This window comes from Athene cunicularia (genome assembly GCF_003259725.1).
Source record: "Athene cunicularia isolate RWA chromosome 1 unlocalized genomic scaffold, athCun1 chr1_part2, whole genome shotgun sequence".
Taxonomy (NCBI): Eukaryota; Metazoa; Chordata; class Aves; order Strigiformes; family Strigidae; genus Athene; species Athene cunicularia.
Genome location: NW_020799092.1, coordinates 47,849,195 through 47,871,172, shown reverse-complemented (window position 1 = coordinate 47,871,172; position 21,978 = coordinate 47,849,195). Strand labels below are relative to the sequence as shown.

Sequence of the window (21,978 nt, the reverse complement as noted above, 5' to 3'; positions counted from 1 at the left end):
CCTTCCTCCCTTCCTTCCTCCCTTCCTTCCCTTCCTTCCTTCCCTTCCTTCCTTTCCTCCCCTTTCTACTGACTTAATATGTTTTAGTAATTCTCGAAGGACCTCTGGATTAATTTATCTTTTGGATATATAATGCTTGGAATCAGTGGCTTACATTTTAACTTTCGCTGGCAGAAAGGATTCACACATCAAGCCTTTATGGGCTGTATCAATTGGATATTTCAGCTTGAATTACCTGTCTGTTTTTAACTCTATTTTATGCAAAGAGATGGCTTGCTATCTCTACTCTCACACAGCTTTTAAAATCTATATTAACCAAATAGCCTCTTACTTATGACCTAAATCCTGGGGAGTTTTTTAGACTGGATACCTAGAGTTGCAGAAACTATTCTGGCTTTTCTAAGATACAATGGTTCCCAAGTAATTTCTTTTAAAAGCTATTTTCCTCATCACAAGTTTTGGTGGTTCTGCCCATTGTCCTTCTGTCTTGTAATTTTCTATATAGTACATAAGTTAATTGTAGCTTTGCTAACAGATAATTTATAGTTCATTAGATTTCCCAGTTCACACTTCTTAAAGTATGTCATCAGAAGCATTCCTAACTTTTTCCATTTTGTTAATAATATAGAAAATATTTCTTAAACCAGTAACAATTTCCAAACTGGCAGGAATAAATGAAATGTGAACCCTGTGTAAGCTTTTGCAGTCTGGATTTATTTTCCAGCCTTGGCCTGTTACATGTTTCCAGTCATATGCTCTTAGGAACAGAATCCAGATCAGTTTACTTCCTATTACATAATCTAAGTAGTTGCCACTGAGACTTAAGTATTAGTAACTATTTCCACCCATGGGAGTCATGTGCTGCACGAGAATAGCAGAAAAATATTTTCCCAGTGTGAGTGAGATGATGCTTCCAAGCCAGGAACCAGGAACCTACCAGTGAGTGGTAGGACATATACAGAAAGTACACTGAGCCATAATACTGAGGCAGAGAAGACAGCCAGGAGTTAGATTCTAATCTTAAGAGTACAGCATAACTTTGATAAAGTTTACAGAAATTAATGTCAGCAGATTTTGCATTGGATTCTATTGCATCTTCATAACATCAAACATTAAGCTGGTAGATGGATGTGAATATTATCTTAAGCAATAAACGAATTAAATGTTGCCACTTCCAAATTATGTTTATGTAAAAAGATAGGAATTTTGATATTGAAAACCTTAAGTAATAGCACATCCCAAGAACAGACTAGCTTTTCCCATTGATATTTTCTTTTCTGCAGCTTAGTACTGAAACAATGATATTGAAATGAATATCTTTTATTACTGATAATGGAAAATCTGCTGCTTTGGAAAGATTGTGCTATCTATTTTTCAAGCAACGTGCAGCAGCTGTGCAGACAATTCCATTAACACTGACTTGAAACCTTAGTTCTTCCATTAATAAAATATAACTCCCCTTCTTCCAAACATCAGAGCTCTGAAAAATATGTATCATACAGCTCCAGCTTTACACGACTTCTATTATTCTGGGTATTCTTTTTTATAACATCCAATCAATGTGAATTTTGAAGAAGATGAGTGTGCTGATGTACTGAAAAGGCTTATATTACCAAACATCGTTCAAAATTGGTCTATACAGAGTTAAAATAGTAAGCTTATAAAACACGTTGAAGAGCTGGTAACTATCATAGTTAAATATGAGGGAGTAGTACTAGAAGTTAAAGGATGGTACGAGTGGTTAGAAATTAGTACGTGGATCAATATTCTTGCAGTGTGGGCAGTCAACAATTTGACTTATAAAGGATGGGTTTAGATAAGCTTATTAAAACTAATTCTTTAATGGCACAACAGAGTTTTGGTTGGGGTGTTTTTGAAAGGTTGATTAGTTTGACAGTTTGTTTTTTTCCAGGTATGCAGAATTTTTCATCAACCTCAATCAACTAATTGTTAAAAATTATTAGTTCTTCAGACTGGTTCACTGGCATTTTCAATTTAGTCATCAACATTTCATTTCAGTGCACTTTAATTTGGGTGGAGTGCCAATGTCTTTAGGCTAAATATTCTGTTGACTGCTTTTTTTGAAGTAATTAAAGCAGAATTGAAATCACTTTGGTTGGAATTCATTTCACTTAACTTTAGTCATGTAGGCATTTAGTCATCCAGAGTAAGTCAGTCATTTAGGTTTCCCTTAAAGTCAATGAAAAAAAGTAATAACAGAAGAGATGATGAATGGAAGTCCAGCCCATGACTCTGATTGTGAATGCAGATTACAGTTTCCCAGGAGAATGTGGCAGCACAACATATGAGGTAAAAAAAAAAAAAAAAAAATCATCCAACTACTGAAACAAAACTCCAATGAATTATAAATGCTGCATTAATATTAGTTTTGATGAATCATGTTAGTCATCTCACTGCTGACTCAGCAGTTGCTCACAATCTGACCCCAATGATGTAACAGTTCTGGTACAGTTTTGATATAATGTTTTCAGATGTGGATTTCAGTTCTGTGAAAAACTGACTTACTTAGTAATAGCTTTTAGCCTCAGCCTCTGTTTAAATCCTGCTGAAATAGGGCCTTAGTGGAAATGGCATTTTAATTACACTCTCACAGCATAATTTATACATTTTTGGGTTTTATATGGTAATATCTTACAGGGCTCACTTCTGTCTCAGTAATCCTATTTTGAGTCCTCTAACAGGAAGAAGGAATTACATGACACATGCCTTTATTCCCATCTTGGTAAAAGATAATTAGACCTTTAATTATCCCCACAGCCATCAGGAACTCACATCTGTAACCATCCTTGTTTAACTCGGGAAACAGTTTTTGCTTTTACATCCTATTACCTGCTCAGCTTATGACGTTACTAAGAATCAGCCCATTACAACGCCAGACTCTTAAGAAGAAAGAAAGTTATTGTGATTGTTCATTTATTTTTATTTTACAACATGTGCCTTACGCTCCCATCTGCTTCCCTCCATGGAGCCTGCCTCTGCAAACCTCTGAGGCATTTGGAAGAATGGTATTAATATGCCTGCTTTGGATATGTGAGGGACTATTACCTTCCCACACTGTCTTCAAGCACATACTTGTTACTGCTTCAGTGGGATGACAAGTATACTACAATATTGATTCTTAACTGTAAGTTATGGATAGGTTGAATAACTCCATGCTTGTTCCATAGATGTGAATATTTAGAACTAGTTCCTTCATCTCCTGTTCAATATAAACCCCCCACATTTGGTTTTTTTGTTGTTTTTTTTTTTCTTAATAAGATATTGCTTTATACTTAAAAGACCTGTAGTAATATATTTTAATATTGTTAGATATTGTGCTATTAAAGACCGAAGTGAGATAGGCTTTAAAATTAAGTAAGGCTGGTGATTTTTTTTTTTCCCAAAGATTTGCTTAGACTTTTAGCAAAAATAATAAATCCTAACATAAACACAATGTTTTTTATATATATATATATATATATATAAAAAAATTATTTTATTGTCACATAAAAGCCTGGAAAGCGTTAACAGACATGGCCCTGTGATTCAAGCCTGTTGGAGAAACTTTACAAAAACCATTAGCTTTCTAAAATGCTAGATAGCCTGGGCACATTTTAGCAGTTTTGGTCTCACACAGGTTGTATTTGTCCTGCAGGTTAGACCCTGGTAGAAAAAAGGTAACAAAGTCAGATTCTGTGTGTATCTTTCATCTACCTGTGTTTCATTTATCACATTATCACCTTAGTGATACAGACATTGGGACAAAATGGAGACTATTTTCCTCTTTCAGGATGATTAGCCAGCCTGGGTACCACAGCTCATTAGGAGCTACTTTGCCTCCAGAACCAAGCAGTTAGAGCTAAAAGCAGAGGACAAGCTCTCTTGATCCCTTCAGTCAGAATCTTCCTGCATTCCCCCTTTCTCCACAAAAAAATCTCAAGTTAGAGAAAAACCTTCTCACAAAACAAGATATTTTTTTTCTTCAAATACTGGATTTAATTCACAAGATAATGACCATGGCTTGTGGAAGTTGGTGAGGCAATACCATTTGATGAGGTGATAACCGCTTCCTGCCATCTGGCTTGAAACTCATTAAAATGCTGTTAATAAAAATAAGAAAATTGAAAGTTTTGCAGCTTTCAAGCAAGGATCTTTTATAATTCCTATATAGCTCAATATTTTACTAGTGCTACCACCAAGTCATTTATCTTAAATACAGCAATGTAATGAACATTCATTAGGGGTAAGTTAGAGCAGCAGACTATTCAAACCTGTAGAGCAAACATTGTACCCCACCTGTGCTCCTAATTCGAGTATTAAACAGTACAATTAATCTGCATTTACTACTTAATGAGCTTCTAAAACACATGTGCTTAAAAACCTCAGTCATCATTCACAGCCTACTTGGACAATAGTCCACATCCCAGCTCTGCCACTGATTTGGGACAAGACTTAAGTTATTTAACCTGTTATTATATTCGTTTCCCATGTCTGAACATGGATGATACTTCTCAATCACCCCACAGGGATGTCAGGGATTAAGACTGAGTTTGCTCAAGTTTGCAAAGCTTTTTGCAGTCCTTGGCTGAGTGTGTGGAACTGGAATGCAGTACACACATGCCAAAAATTTCTACTATCCTACAGCAACTGGGGACAGATTTTTCACATACCACCTCTTTTACTGTGGAACGAGTGGCTGCTGAGTCAAGTGATGATGGAGTCCATTGAGGACAAGGCAGACAAAATGCAAGCAGAAAAGCAAACAGGTGCAGAAAAGTGCAACTAAAACTCTCAGTAAAATTGGAGTCTCTGTAAACAAGAGAACAACATAACCCCTTCTCAGAAGTGTCTTTGACAAGCTGTTGTATTGATAGCTGATTCTGGCAGCTGGCAACTGCAGAATAGTAATGAAGCATTGCTACATGAAGTCTGAACAGGTTGATCATGACTGACTGAAGTCTACAGTGCATGATATCAAGATACATTATTTGTCTGTAGCATTTGCTCTTAGTTTGACCTTGTTGCTTGCTTGCTGCTTTCTTTTTCCCCCTTTTTTTTTCTTGCTTTCCCTTCCTCCCTTGCTCCTTCTTCCTTCCCTCCCTTTCTCTCTTTCATTCACTAGATCTCATTTGCCTAATTAAGTTCAAATGTGCTGAGACCTATATAATAGAAAATATTGCATATCAGATGTTTTAAAAGTTTCTTCTGGCCTTGTGTCTCTCCTATTATTTGTTAGTAGACACATGCAGCTCTTACTACAGTAAACTCTATTCTATGTTCTCTGCTTACATAAGCGCGATTTACACAGGGGAACTAGAAGGAGTTTAGGAGAAAATTGTCATGCACGGTCTGACTCGGGGTATGGAAAGCACTGTCTCTGTATCTGACAGAGAGAAGGGAGATTGATGGCTTCACTCAGGACACGCTTCGGTCACTGTTCCCCTGCGGCTTCCCTGGGTGGAGGGGCAGGCAGCATTCCTCACCCACTGCTTGCCTATAAAAGCATAGGTATGAACAGTGCTTGTTCGCTAGCTTCTTATAAGCACACAGTAGAATTCATATGACTGGCTGAAAGCACTGGTGGTGACCTTTGTTTAATCAAGTGTTTTTTTTTTTTTTTTTTTTTTTTTGTCTGATACCATGTCCTTCACATGAACATCATCACATGTTGCTGTTTTTATGCTTTCTACCATCTCTTTTTATTCTTCACAGCCCATAATAAGCTCTCAGAGCTCTGAAACGGCATTTTGCTTGTCATGCCTTCATTCGTCCTTCTTCTGCCTCTTCCCTTGTCAACATTTATATCGACTCATCTAAAATGTTTTGGTTTGGTGGCTAATAGATTTTGCCCTTGTCTGTATACTACCTATACCACCCAAATCTTACTATTTAGGCTTAGATTATAGCTAGGTATATTAATGTGCTAGACTGCTTTAGCAGGAGATCAGTTTCAGGGGTATTAAATGCAGATTTTAAGAAGAAAGTTGCTTTAACTCCTGAGCAGTTACAGGATGTTGGAGAAGTTGGATTTCATGTTTCTGAGAAATTGAGTACTTTTTTCCTCTTGGTGCAAACATGTATTTATTATTTTTTTCCTTTTCACCTTTTATTAACTGGAGCTAAAATTGGCTATCATGATCATAAAGGAACATCAGGGAAGCTATTATTAACTCTACTCTGTGGGATAAAAAGGTGTGAGATATAATGATCCAGTCTCTTCTTTGTGACAGTAGCTGTAGGTTAGCAGACAGCCTTTTACTGCAGCAGCGCTACAAGCTGGCCATGCAGTGGGCTTTGCAGCAGTTTGCATCTAGGGTGAGACACAGGAGCAGCCAGTGTCCCTTTGCTCATCTCCTTAATGCCTCCTTAGTTTACTGTGAAGCTTTTAGAGGGAGGAAAGCACTGAACTGTCAGCAGATCACAGCCTGTTCTGCTGCCCTAAAGGGGTGGATATAACGTTCCAAAGCACTGATGACATTCAGTGACATTCAGGAACCTTCAACATTCTTCTGACCAATGTGGTGGCAGTGATTTTTCAAAGTAGTTGTGTATTATTTTTAGGAAAAGGAGTGCTTCCTCAATAAATTGATAATCCCTTTCCACTTCTATGGAGAGCAATGCCTTGATCTTGTGTGGCATTACTAAAATTTATAATAGAGATAGAAGTGTTGTCATATGAGTATGAAATATGAAAACAAATATGCTCAAACCTTTGAAGTGTAAGAAAACAATAGTTAACTTTTTTTTTAGGAAATAATCAAAAGTTTTCTCAGTTGAGCAGAACAGCAGCTGTCTGGGACAGCAAACAACAAACTCTGTTGTTTACGGTCACTCAATTCACAGAAATAGCGTTCTCTTTTCATGCCAATTTGGGGTTTTGTGCTTTTGAAGGCAATCGATCATGATGGGTGTTAAGTTACAGTGGGCTTTCTGAGATACTCTCCTTCTAATGGGTCCAGACTCAGCAAAACCAAACCGGTATTTAACTGCTTTGCCAAAGTTAAGTCTCAGTGACCAGAGTTATCTCTACTTGTCCAACTTCTAGTGGCAGGCCCAGGTTTTCCTCACTGATGTGTGTCAGTGGACTAATATTAAACTGAGACTAGGATAAGCACAAACAAAGTGTATGCCAGAGGTTCTTTCTGGACATGCATATAAAAAGATTTGTACCCTCTATGTACAGAGCAATAGATGTCTATTGCTGCCGGCAGCAAATCTGTATGATATGATGCAGAAGCCAAACTACCTGGGCTTTCGCAACCTTGCATAGAAGCCAGATGTTTTGGTGGTCAGTATCAAGGTGATGTCTACAATCAGCTTTGATAAAGTGGAGAATCAGAAGTACGGTGGGTTTCTATCACAGGGCTAGCCTAGTGATAGATAATCTTAAGAGCAACTCTTAGTTTTGTAGCATATATTGCATGCAGTGCCACATGGCATTTACCCTGAAAATACTCCAGGCACTATCCTGAGAGATCAATATAAGATGACACAGTTAGTTTTTTAGTTTTTGTTAAGGTAATCATATCACTCCCACTACTAATGCAGTTTGCTGCAAGAGATTGAAAATGCCTTAAGTGGCAGAAGAAATCACATAGAGACTTGCTGGTAATGATAAGCATAACAGCAACTTATACACTGTTATCATCCACACCTTTCGATACTGGTATGGCAGGAAACCAGTCAAGAGCATTAAGTTGCCTAAATGCCCAAGAAAAAACGGTGAAGAAGGAGGAATTTTCGCTTCATGCTGTCTGTGTAGGCTGGATTACAGAGAAGAAAACACAGTGGACTCCAGCTCTGTGTTTAATAATAAAGGGATTTGATACTGGAAAAATCTCAGTATTACAAAGTAGATTCTTGCTACTACATGTTTTCTAAAAAGGTCATGCAGAATGTAGAAAGTTTAATTTTTCAGATATCAGGATGATAATAACAGTATGAAATTTATTTCAGGCCTTAGGCGTTTTATATGCATTGCGTATGATTCCTTGAACTGCCTGAATGTGTTGGCTGCACCTCTCAGAACCTCTATAAGATATCACTCAGGTAGCATCTATTATGGTAAATTCTAAATTAGAGAATAGTTGTGGAAAGTTTGTGAGGTTATTAGTGAAAGACTTCCTGATGTCTTCTGCCATGTGGAAGTAGAACAAAAATAGTACCAGCAAGTTCCACCTTACTTCTGCAAGTAATATGAACATCAACTAAGATGGTGAAAATTTTATAAAATAAGAGTACAAAATGAAATAGTAATATTTTGTATTTATTTTATAGGTACACAGGGAATTTTAAATCTCTGCTTAGAACCAGCTTTTTAGATGTTCTCATGTGATAAGCAAGAGATATCAACAATGGTCAGAAGTTGGATAATGACAGCATATGATAAAAACCTGTGTAATGAACGAATTACCTGCTGTTGTTGCTGATGCTTTTGCTGAGGTACCAGTAAATCTTGCTAACACAATGGTATTTAGTGATAGTTTACTGTAGATTTTTTTCCATTGCTTCCTGTAAGTCCAATTTCCAGGCTTTTTTTCTGTTTAATTCCTGTGCTAAATCCACACTAGACAGTAGAGACACATAAATTAACCCATACAAACATGTAGCTTTCCAATAAGTCACTAATTGCAATTACAACTTCAGCAACTGAGATCAGTGATTTATAATAGTTGCCACATACTGAGTAGGATATTGCAAATATTCTTGCCACAACTTTTTTGCAAAACAGATTTTGCTTCTAAAACCAGGTACTTGTGTTCTGTGGTCCCCTGAAAGCTGGACATTGGTGTCTCCTCTGAGGATTCTTTATAATCTCTGCAGGTTATGATTTAATACTGCAGTTTGATAAAGAAAAAACGAAAACTGAAACCTTGTTTCTTCTCTTCCTTTTCAGCCTAGTTGGAGAAGAGACAGAGACCAAAAATGTCACCACCACCAGCAGCACCACAGTACCCGCCTCCAGATGGAGGTTGGGGATGGGTTGTGGTCTTTGGGGCTTTTATCTCCATTGGATTTTCCTATGCATTCCCCAAAGCCATCACAGTATTCTTCAAAGAAATACAAGAAATCTTTCATACATCGTATAGTGAGATAGCTTGGATATCATCAATAATGTTGGCTGTCATGTATGCAGGAGGTAAGACATTTGTGAAATTTGCAAATATTATAGTTGTTTTGGTTTGTTTTTTGTTTTTTGTTTTTTGTTTTTTCTCCTACAGTCTTAAAGCATTTACAGTTAATTAGTACCTGATTTTATCACTATTACCTAAAGAATTTACCAAAATGCATGCTTTTTTTGTATCATATTGTATCAGAGAGTACTAGTAGCCACATCATCATGAAAGCACTGTTTTCTTTCTCCTTTAAAGCATTTCATATTCTCTTCCTTTTTGTTTTCCCCTTAGGGCCTTTTGTTTGTTCCTCAACCTAATTCTGTTTTGTAATTTTGCCCTAAATGCACAGTTTCTGAGAGTCACATTTTCCAACAAACAACGCCCAAGTAACTTCTCCTGGGACTGGGGGTACATTTACTCAGCCTCTGCTGCTTCAGTGAGATATCTCAGTAGATCAGATGGAGCTTAAACACAGAAAAACATTATGACAATGAGGGTTCATCAGTCAGGCACAGGTATTCCTCTGAAGACATTGGTTTTATATCTTGTTCCTATTTGTCCTAAAATAAAATCCTATTTTCCATTTAGGCCAAGAGATATGTTTTTTACATGTCATCTGTATGACAGCTAAGATACAATCTTATTCTTGAGACTGAAATGAACAGTGAACATAAATTCTCTGATATCTTTTTTCTTGTAAGCAAGGAAGTAAAGAACAAAAGAGATGGAAAATTATTTTAAAGTATAAAGCCATGTTTAAGTACTGTGTCAGACCTGTGTTGGCAGCTTTTGTGTCTATCAAGCTCAAAGACTAACTGTTAAATTCTGCTTTGTTACTTCATTCTTTCAACATATATTATTTTAAAGTATTGGTGGGAGCTAGCTGCTACTTAGGCAAAACACTTCTTCAGGATCTAACTAAAAGGTTATTCCAGGCAATATATCTGGCATTGCCCATTCTTTGGATGTTATGAGGTAACCACTTGGAACATCCCAGACTGTTTGCAATGTTTGAGCAATTAAATTCATATATTTTTATATATGTGTGTATATATATATATATGTATAAATATATACATAGAAACTGAAAACATTGTGCCAATAGCACATTGACATTCAATATCTTTAATCACTGAAGACCATCACTCCAATACTTTTGAGAAGTGGTGTCTGTGTAATACTAAAGTATGGTATTATCAGGTCCAGTGAACAACCTATTGAAGGAAGCATGAAGTCTCGTTTTTAGCATAGTAATTTTTTATCTCTGATTTCAACCTCCCTAATTTTTGACACCTGAATGACCCTAGCTCCTTTAGCAGTCAGGTAAGACAGGTAGGTGCCTAAAGAGAGAAATTCAGGCTACCTGAGTTGCTCTCTTTATGTACCTGTTTTTCCCCTCTGACCATAAAAATGAACCTGCAGCCAGCATAGCACTAGCCTAAGCACCTCAGGTAAATATTTTTCAGTTAATGGGATGGAAAAATTGTTTCTGTTTTTCAAATGCTGACAGAGACAAAGACCTTATAAAGACATCTTGACAGTTGGTGTCAGTATCAACAAAAGTATGCTGTTCAAATATTTTGATCCCATTTTTATTTATATACTAATAGAGAATCATAAAAGATTTTATAGGACCAGCGACAATAATCAAGTGATTCACCAAAATTCAGCAGGTGAAGAAGTAACTTGAACTAATGCAATCAAGAGTGGAGTAAAAGAGCAGGTATGTCCCATCTCATTCAGATCCCTTCTAATGTAGTTACTTCTTAAGGATGCATTAGCACTTGCACTGTGGAGTGTACATGTGTAACTGTGGTGGCCCCTAAACAAGTGCTGGACCCATCTGGGACAAGGGAAGAGCACAGGTGTTGAAAAGCTGGAGTTTGTTTCTGCTTTTCCTATGCTATGACTTTTGACCTGGACCTTTTTTCACCACATTTTCTAATTAGAGCTAAATTTTCTAAGGGCAGATTTGCTTATAATGCAGGTGCTGTTCTTTTGTTTTAATCTCTGAATAACATTTAACTTACACCATTTCTGTCATCTCAAAATTCACCCAAGTTTTATTAACAGTACAGATGCAAATCCCAGGATGTTTAACTGTGGTCATTTTTATCTGCAAGGTTCAACGTGCACAATTTTTCATGTAAAATACAAATCATTCAGTACTTCTTCCTTTTCTTTTACTGTTCTGAGTACCAACATACTAACTTCACCTGTACATTGACATTAAAAATTACAAAATAGTTCACTTTTTGTTCTGCTAACACCTACCTCAGTCCCTATGAAGATTATCAGGACAGGAACAGTAGACAAAGTTGTTTGGATATCTTGTTACATATTCGTGGTTTTAAAATGCTGAGAATGACAACCCTGCCTGATATAAACACTCTTTGAAGCCATAGCTTCTCTGGAACCACTTCCTAAAAAATAGGCCATTTAGACAATCACTGGCAGAATATGAAATAGCAATCAGGAAAAACATTTCTGAAGGAAATCACTCCATTGTTTTTACTGTCTGAAAGTGGTTTGATTCCTTAGCATTTGATGTGCTGTAATGTGAAGTACATGTTCAGACCGTGAGTACAAGGTGTATTGTTTACTATGAAGTGTGATACGTACATCTGCGATGAACACTCTGTTCATCATACTACTAATTAAGGTAACCTGAAAACATCTAAGATCTGTCATCCTCATTAGAGCTTAGCATTCAACCTATTAATCATCACAGTGGGGTCAGTGAATAAGTTAGAGTCTGTACAGACACTCTTTGCTTTGAAGGCTGCAGCCTCTTGCAGTAATTAGCTGGCATCTGTGTTTCAGTAACAAGGTATTTACTTACCTTTCAATGCCTGAGGAAAAAAAAAAAACAAAAACTAATAAAAGGCATCCAGTAAGGAGCTAAAAGAATGTTAATTATGTTTATCACTTACTTCATACTTAGAATAAATGGCATTAAATTATAGCAGACCATCTGGCAATCCATATGGTCTCCTGCAGTCCTGGTTAATTCCAGCAAATAGGTCAAGCACAGCATTCACCCCGTTAGGAAAGCACTAAGCAGAGGTGACAAATCTGATAAATCAATATGGAACTCTTTTCCCCTTTCAATCTGACCTAATATGCAGTTTCATACTGTTTTTTGCTGGGTTTTAGGCTTTTGTTTGTTTTCTTAAGCTCTCTTCCCCACCCCCCCTCCTCTCCTGGATGTTTGTTAAAGCTTACTAAAAAGCCATCCCAAAAAGCAAGATCCTGTGATGTGATCAAGGTTACAGGTATTTCAGAGCCTCTACTGTTCAGTCCGTGGTTGAAAAAAGTATTCTCTGGAGAAGAGTAATAGTACAGTCTCCATGGCAACTCCTTCTTCTGCCTCTCTTGAGCAGAGACTATCAATTGTATTAAATTAAGGATGATGGTTTTGTGACGGACTCCTACACCCAAGGGACTGTGACTGAGACCACCAAACTTCTGTTACTGGAGGACAGAAGCTGAGATAAGATGGAATTAGTTGAGTTATCCTTACAGGGCAACCTGTGTTTCTGTATGTGTATGCATACATACATACATAAAATGTGTGTACATCTATGTATTCTTATATACATAAACTATACATGTATTCTTATAGAGCCATATTTATGCTCTAAAATAAACAAGCATTAAGAAATTCAAGAAAAAGATCAAATACATTTGGCCTCAAGTTCTCTAAGTTCATTCTTCTCCTTTTCAATACTTCACCTCTCACTTTGCATAGCATTAACAACCAGAGGTGATTAGAGAGTTTCTTATCGGAGCTCAATCTGTTTCCAGTAAAAATGTTTTCAGTGCTTTCAATGTAGGTTTGATAGGAGCCTTTAGTGGAAGCTATGAAAGCCATGTGACAGATCTGGTGATTTCAGACAGCTGACCTTGAGTTTTAGAATTCCTTAGCGAAAAAGCAATTGGTTTACTCTCTTGTCTTTAACTGTTTTCTGTCATTTTTCCAAAGACAATTTCAGTTTGGGTTTTTTTGTTTCTTTGTTTTGTTTGGGCTTTTTTTTTTCCAAAGTAACTTTTTGGTTGTGACATTGGGTTATAGAGATTAGTTTGAGAGCTGGTAAATCCCTCAAGCCATACCCAGCTGTGAAATGTGGTATAGTCTTGCTGGTCTGAAGTTCAAAAAAGAAAGGTCCATTTAAATTCTAGATGATATTTCTAAGTAAATTTTAAAAGTACCTTTGGACCCTTTTGAATAAAGATGCTATGTAAGTGCAAGCAAAAAGAGTTGCAAACCCCTCAAGGTTTTTTCAGGTGACAACACAGAAGTAATCTATAGACAAGTTCTCATTTTGACTTTGTCAAATATTAATTTGGAAAATAACATATCATATGGTATGTTCAAAATATTTGTGATTTTTATCTCAGTGGGTGTTTTGGTGATATTGCTGTGAAGATGAAATGGCATGCACTACAGAGATGACAGTTGCAAAATCCATGTAACACAAACAACAGATGGTTATGGATTTTTACTTTTGGACAGGACCTGGGCTCCTACACTTTTCTTCCTCCCTGGTAACATTTTCTTATTTTGGTTTTAGAAATACTGGCACAAGGAGTTCAGTAGCCATGGATAAGGAGATTGAGAAGCTTTCTTAAATTGACCTATGTCCTTTGTTGTCAGGGACAAGCGTTTTTCTCCATCAGAATATGCAAAGTGTTGAATTTTAATAACCTCATTTAGAGTGTCCTTGAGAGCAGAACTTGTCAACTTTCCAAGTGCCTCATGGGCATGAGGGAATACTTCACATTTAGCCTGAAATATATGTAAAACATCTATGTCAAGTTAATTTGAGACTTGCAGATAAAGGAAAAGAAGTTGTAATGAAGTGACACAAGAGCAGAGCATTTTGAATCTTACTAGGAAATGGAGATAAGTACAAAAAAGAGGTATCAAGCACAACGAAAATATTATAAATTTGCAGTAATTTAGTTTTTAAAAAAGAAGATCTGACTGCTAAGGAAGCTTGATAAAGCCTCTGAAAGTTAATGCAGCCTCTTCTTATGTTTTCTTGGAAGGCTTTGAGTTTTAGTAAAACTGTACCTTGTAGGGAAGTGGTCTTGTGGTAGCGATGGCTGTTTTATACAGAGGCCTTCCCTAAAGTTTAGAAAACCACTCTTTAAAATGGTCATGGGAAAAACGATGAAAAAAAACAGATCTGTTGTAGATGGTTTTATGCATTTTTTTTTTTAAACAGGTTTGTCATCCTATCTAGAGCAGCAAGCCCTTTTTTTATACTGCAACTTGTTCTGTTTGGCTGAATTGTTAAATATTCAGTGCCTTTTGGGGGTCTAATTTTATCAAGTTTTCATGAAACACAGTTTTTACTGGGATCTACTGAGCCACACTCAGGAAGACAGTCTCAAATTTAAGGACATGCTGCCACTGAGAGAAGTAGGTTTTTTTTGTCTTTTATTGTACACTATGTTAATTTTGAATAATTGTCAGAAAGGCATAACATGACAAGGAATTCCCACTGTGCTTCTACAAATCTCTTGTAGAAGTACAGTATCCAAACCCTAGGCTTTTAGTAATATTTTGATGCATATCATAGAAATATTTATGGTAACTTTAATTTAAATAACTCAAGACCTTTACTAAAATAGTTCTCATTTACATACAAGTAGGCAACATGGATTGCATAATGAACATTAGTTAAGCACTCTTATTTTTATTTAAGGTTTTGTATTTGTCTTGATCTTCATTCGGTGTTACAGCCAGGGATTTCCATAAGTAATCAGTATTGACAGCTTTTTTTTTTCTGCAAAAATTCTTTTTTCTCTCCCACTTAGTTTCAAGCAATGTGTCAAAGTCAAAGAATAATAAATAACATGCATCATAAAATAAATTTTCTAAGGGGCTAAAACTTTGGGTTTGTTTAAGAAAGATATCAAGGGACAAATTTAGGCCTTTGATATGTTCACTGAGCTTGTAAAACTTTGACAAGAGAATGCTTATTTTGTGTGTACTAATAACGTTGGATTGGTTCCCATATAGTTTTTCATATCATTGGATCATACAATGGTTGTATTTGTGATGTGTGTCGGGTAATTCAAAGGTAATGAAACAATGCTCTAGCACAACTGGAAATCATAAGATATTTAGGCAGATACCAGAGAAGTACTGTGGGGAAGGAAAAGTCTGTGTATACCATTGTAGTCATACCAGCACTTCAAATGAATTAATAAACCCAGCATTTTACAAAGAACTTATTATAGAATTTCACTGGTCCATTGTTTTGGAATGTCTAAGAACTATTCCCTTGTTTATTTTGAAGGGTATATTCAAGGGAAACAGAATTGTACTGATATGTTTAGAAGATATTCTAAGCCAGTATCAAATAGCAACAGCTGAGACTTTTACTGTGATTTGTAAAGATATGTAGATCTGTAGTCATTAACAGAGGTTAGTGGACCAGGGATTACTGACAGGTTTATGGTGGTGCCAGGGGAACTACAGAAATCAAAGAATGAGGTGGTTTAAAATTCTTTTATGGTTACTTTAAACACTCTTTTAATTGATTAACATTTTGAAGATATTTGCAGGGATCATATATAACACACGTAGACAAACATATCTACCATACGAAGAGTTTTTGATCAGTCAGAACGTTTTCATCTAACAGTGATATTCTGTTAAGATTACGTATGTCAAAGACCACAAGCAACTGCAGTTTTATTAGGTAATATATGTTTTGTTGGTGCATACAAACAAAAGAAAATCTCACCTTTCTTATTGACAAATTTTGGCAGAGTTTGGTTGGTTTTGTTTTTTTGTTTTTTGTTTTGTTTTTTTTTTTTAATTCTCAAGAAACAGTTAGGCGTTTTCACTGCAGTTTTACCTGACTTTTGTTTGGGTGAATATGTAATATGACTAGACAACCAAATGAAAGAATGTGGTTAAAACAGGAGAATGTATTGTGAAATAAGATGTTGATTTCCTCATCTAGTTCAAACATTTCTTGCAACACTTTCCCTCTGATTATGGGAACATGTGCCCTGTTTGGTTTTCTATGTGTACTGCTTTGAAACACTTTTCATTAAGTGCTTTGACTTTTAGAAAACCTTGAAGGAAGTAGTTATACCCTTACAGCTTTTTAACAATAGTAACTAGAGATTATATGGAACACATTCATGTGTTTAGTCTTCCTCAGCATAGGCACCTGCATCTGATCAAGGTGTCTAGACATCTCCTGTTGTCACTTGATAAAAATGGGAATTTCTGATTCATCCCTTCCTGACTTAAATGTCTGAAACACATCAAATAAATCATGTTTTAGAAAGATTTCTCTGTATTTTGAGTGGTAAAGCAATCTAGAGGAAGAATTCAGGTGTCCATTTTGCACAGATCTGAAGTGATGCCACCCTACATGACTGTTTCCCTATACTAATACATTATATTTTGCTCCCTAGAGACCTTGAAATCTAAGAACATTCCTGTTAGAGATATGCACCCATGGTTAGAGATTTTGAGCTTGTTCTGCTTATGGTTTGATTTTCTTATTTAATCTTTCTCTTGTGTGTTGCATGGGTTGTAATTCTCCCATGTTTCAGTGACACTGGCTCAGTTGTACTAGTTTTAATACTATTAAAATTATCTGGTAATTTTAAGATTACCTATTTGCTTGTAAATCTTCTCTAATCTTGCAGTGACCTTCCTCATACCCATAATTCCATTTTTTTCCATCACCAGCTAAGAAAAAAACACTAATGGGAGGATAGCTGTTTTGTTTAATAATTATTGACCAAGATTACATTTTTCTGTAGCTGATTATAAACTGAGAGAAATCTATGAATCTGTTACAATTTTTTTCCGATTTGTGAATGATTTGAAAGTTAAGTACACTTTAGCCTCTTTGTAACAAGATCCCCAAACACTTACCTGTCAGTTTCAGCTTCCAGTACCAATTTTGTCATGGTACAAACCTTACCATTATTCTGCTCTCCTATGGAGGACTCCTTTGCTTTTCCAGGAAAAGAACTTACTTGGCTGAATTTTTTTCTTTTTACAGAAATGAGCTTCTCTGTCCCACATGTGCTGCTTCCAGGTTTGCAAATGTGTCCTAGCTTTTATCTTCTAGTTATTTTCTACATCATAGACTATAAATTAATGTCAGGACTTCCCAAGGACTCGGCAATGGCTTTCAGGGTAGGACTGGCACAAGAGAAAAAGGAGGGTATTGTGAGCTTTGAGTATGTGCCGTTAAGTAGCTGAATCTGTATTTGCCTAATCAGAATAGTTTTAATTTCCAGAGCAGCAAGTAAGTAAACAAAGTGCAGGAGGTTTTACTTCTGGATATTCTACTTAGATACTGTTTTTACAGGACCTATTCAATCTATAAGAAACCAAGACTCTCTATATATGGTGAATCTGCAGGTTGTCCTTGAATTTAAAGACAAATGTTATAGACTCACAGTTTGGCAAGTGATACTGGAAAAAAGAAAAACAGTAAGAAAACTTACACTAGATCCATTGATATCATAGTGATGTATGCCAGTTTTCACTGACCATGTTCTGTTCTTATTAGAGACATGTGAAATAACTGCCTGGGACTCCATTCCAAGTATGGGCACCATGGTGCTAACCTTGCAGTATGTGCTTAATGGTAAATACCTTAGTGATTTCATAAAGTTCAAAGTTAAAATATTTTCTTCACTTGCTTAAAGTCAACATATAAACATTTTTATATAATTATGAAAATGTGTTTATCCATAGGTGTTTGCAGTATCAAGATCTCTTGACAGTGTACCTTCAATGACTTAAGTGCTCCCAGAGGCATTCATTAAAATTCTCATTTTCATTTATATCAACCTTAAAAAGACATTATCCATAAATGATTTGTGTCTTTTCTCCAAAATATAAAATATTAGCTTTGAGGATTTACAGTATTTGAGCAAAACTGGTGGTATTCACTTTATTAAAATAATCTTTTGATTAAACTTTTATTTGTCAGTAAGCTTATCTCTGCTTCATAAATAAAAAATAAAAGTCTAAGGACACAGTATAATTTAACCTTAAGTATGAGTCTTCTAACTTCAATTTTAATTTATTGGATTCCATAGATTTTCAGTGATGCCAAGCGCACTTAGTGGAGAATAGGGATTATTCTGATTATTCAGTGAAGGAACAAACTATGTAACAAGTAGTTTACAGGCAAGTAGGTAACTATGTAACAGCCAGTGACTTGAAATTATGTGATTCTCACTGAGAAGAGAATCTAGTCGACTTTAGAGATGGTTGTAAGGGGCTGATGGCCTGAATAATCATTTTTGATTATCAAAGTTTGACAAAAAACTCCCCCAAACCCCCTATCTCCTATGGCCTGAACTTGCAGGAGGACTACACCTCCCAGAATGTGGTGGGGCAATTCCTCTCAGAGCAAGGCCCAATGTGTATTATGTGACTGCACATACAATAATGAGCAACACAGTCCAGCAACTGGGTTTATACTAAATTAACAAACTGTAGAGCTGCTATCTTTTTAAGATTGTTTGATAATGAAATGGAATATAGGACTAAATGACCTTAAATAAAATGTTTGCAATTATTTTGAAAAGCTAAGAGGAAGAATTATATCATGGGAATGCCAGATAGTTATAATTCTGTCTATTTGTACAACAAAAGATATTTGAGATATTTCAGAGTGACTTATTTGAAGAATTTTAATTGATCTGAAAATTCTGAGACTTGAAATTTTTATTTCAGCTTGGGAATAAAATGGATGTTAAAACATAGGAGTGTTTCATGCAATGCTAGTTCTAATTTTCTGTATCATTCCTTAAAAATCAAATAGCATGTCACAAAGATAGCACATGTGGGAGTGATTCTCTTTTGTCTTTTACGCAGTGCCACAGTCTATACCTGTGCAAAGAGTGTGCAAGGTTATATAAACTATCGACATTGTGATTTAGAAGCTTTTCATATTTACTTACTCAAATGTAAACAGTAACTTGAGTGCGGAACACTTGACCCTATGCTCAGAGAAAGAGTGCTGAAGTGGCATACGGGATTAAGACAAAAACAAATTTGTAGCATAGAATTTCCTTCTGGATCAGTTATCCTGACGTTATAAAAAAATTACCTGACAAGGTGTTCAGATATACATATTGCCTAGATCAGTCAACTTTCTAATCAATTGCTTTTCAGTAAGATGTATTAAAACTCACTAAAGAAGCATAGTTTCTCCTGTGGGAAGAAAATAATTCTTTCATTAATAGACCTAAGTAATATTCTCCTCATAGTCACACCTGTTAAATCCTTGCAGTAGTGGGTATATTTCACTGGATTATTTGAATATGCTCTGGTTGAAGAATATCAACATAACTCCTTAGATGAAAGGTGGCTTCAGGAATGCATAATGCTAGGCAGCATCTGTAATACAAATAACGAGAGCCTATATTTTAATGGGCACTAATTTATTTTTAATTTATGATGCATCACAGTCATTAGAAGTAAGCATCTTGACATTTCCTGGTGGAGAATAGGGTTTCTACCAGTGGTGGGTTGTTTCATTTCTTCACACTAGGCAAGAAAATAGGCCTGGTTCAAAAGCCACACAAATATCATCTCCAAGTGTAATAAGATGGCAGTAGGTCACCAAGCCACTTCATGTTGCTTTTTTACAGCAGAGCTCAAATATTCCCTGTTTGTGTAAGCAGACTCTATCTAGATTTCCCCCACCCTGACATTTTCAGATGACCTTGTCTATGGAGATGTCTCCTCTGCCTCTACAAGGGAAAGGACTATGTTGAGAACATTATACCTGTTGTTTCCTCTCTAGTCCAGACAAAGCACAAATGCCATAAAGACCTTTGACCAGCTCCCTTATAATATATTCCTTTTCCACTGCTTAAGTTCCAGTCTCCCTCTACTAATTTTTCATGACTCCTTCACTCCTTACTTGGTCATATTTTCTGAAATATTTTCTTCACAGGGGAAGGCATACTTTCACCCTCATTAAAGAAAGTAATCATGTTTTGGTTGATTACAGTGCATGTAAAGTGTATTTGTTGATCCATTCCACAAAATAAATGGCATGAAACTATACATAGGAAACATCTAAAAATTTGAAAGACCCATCAGGTTATGGGTCTGGGGCTATGCAAAGATAAATTGACATCTGCTCAGAAAATGTACAGATTTTAAAAATGTATCTAATTTCTCTTTCAATTCTATCAGATAGAGTGTTGTTCTCAGGCACGTGTATTTTGCTGTAAAAGGCTAGGGACAAGAAAGGAAAAAAGAACAAAGAAATAAGACATTAGAGCTCATTCTTAAATTACTGATTAATCAGGAAATATTTTCCTGAAGATTATTATTTTTTAAAAGCAGTTAAATGTCAGTTGTCTGAAATTTAAACACATTGGGAAATGTTCTGATCTGAACCTGTGGGACCCTTTCAGAATTCTGGACCTGTTCACTAAATTGTCTCCAAAGGCTCTGCTTCCTCTAGGGTGTAATAAAGGCTACTGATTCAGGCACAGCTGAAATAAAGAAATGCATTGCAAGATTAGAAACATCACGTAAATCTTGTATCTATTGTTGATTGAGAGGATAATCTTTTGAAAACTTCTGGCTTTTCATTATTCTTCATGTTTCTAGCCATTTAACAGTTTATTGCTTTTAGTCTTTTTGACCTGGAAGACAAAATATTCAGTGTTACCTTTACATATTATTCTATAATATGCTACCATTGTCTGCACTTAACACTCTAAATACCTTAGGTGCCAAAACCTGATGAGAGTGCTCAGTTCCCATTTTGTATGATATCGTTGAAACACAAATACATTCCCTTCCTCCTCCTCTTTCCTTTTGCCTTTGCTTTCCCCTCCCTCTTCCCCTTTCCCTCCCTCTTCCTGTTTTGCAGCATGTTGTGAACTATATATTATTCACATATCTTTACCTTATGCAGTCTTCAGACATGATCTATTTTATGGGCTGTTAGATGAATTAGGGACATTCCCACTCTTAAGCTTCTAAATGTTATCACTGAAATTCACCATATGCATTTTACTGGATATTATTAAAAACACAATTATAATGAAAATAATGATAAAATAATGTTTTAGAAATGTTTTTCTATAAAGTACATTTTAAGCCTAATGATTCATATGTGTTAAATAGCAAATGCATTTGGAAATAATCTTACAATGTAATTGAAAATTACCTGAATATGATAACTTCTTAGAACACTTCCAAGTTATAAATACATCCAGATTTATACTTCTTGTTATATATATTCTGAATATGTAGATGAGATTTAATGATCCACTCATGATCCATAATTCACAGTAAGTGGTCCACGGAAACTTCATAGATAGTAGATTGAGTATTTTCAATCAGAAGATTAAATATATAGTGCAAAATTGAGATCAGAAGATAAAGTGTTTTTTTTTAAAGATAAAGAAGCAAATGGGAAGAAGCATGAATCTTGTGCTTTCTCTGAAATATATTGCCTGTAACAATATATAAGGAATTATTTCCATGTTGACTTAGTTACATTATTCTGGAAAAAAACAAATAAACTGTAGGATAATGTGCAGGGTAAAAATGTGATTTTCTATGAACATTAATATGATGGGCAATTTTTAGAAGACAGAGAAATCCAAATGACCATATTAATCTTAACTGAAGTTGGCTGAATTTTTCACAGTGAATGCATTATCTGAAAAATTTCTTGATTTGAGTTATAGAGAATATATCCTACATTCATAAGAACTACTAAATAGCCTGTGCAAGGTCTTCTGAAAGTGTTTGCTATGACTTTTTGTTCTCTGTTATGTCTGCTAGGCTTCCAAATTATAAAGTATTTTTCTGCTTCCAGGAAAA

At 35.7% G+C, this 21,978-nt stretch overlaps 1 protein-coding gene across 1 annotated transcript in view; it reads left to right on the top strand.

Moving 5' to 3' along the window:
- SLC16A7 (solute carrier family 16 member 7) overlaps positions 1-21,978 on the top strand; it is an 80,127-nt gene that overhangs the window by 39,830 nt on the left and 18,319 nt on the right. The window contains exon 2 of the mRNA XM_026862351.1: positions 8,897-9,139. Within this exon, the coding sequence (XP_026718152.1) occupies positions 8,926-9,139 (214 nt within the window). The 5' untranslated portion in view covers positions 8,897-8,925. The remainder of the gene's footprint in view (positions 1-8,896; positions 9,140-21,978) is intronic.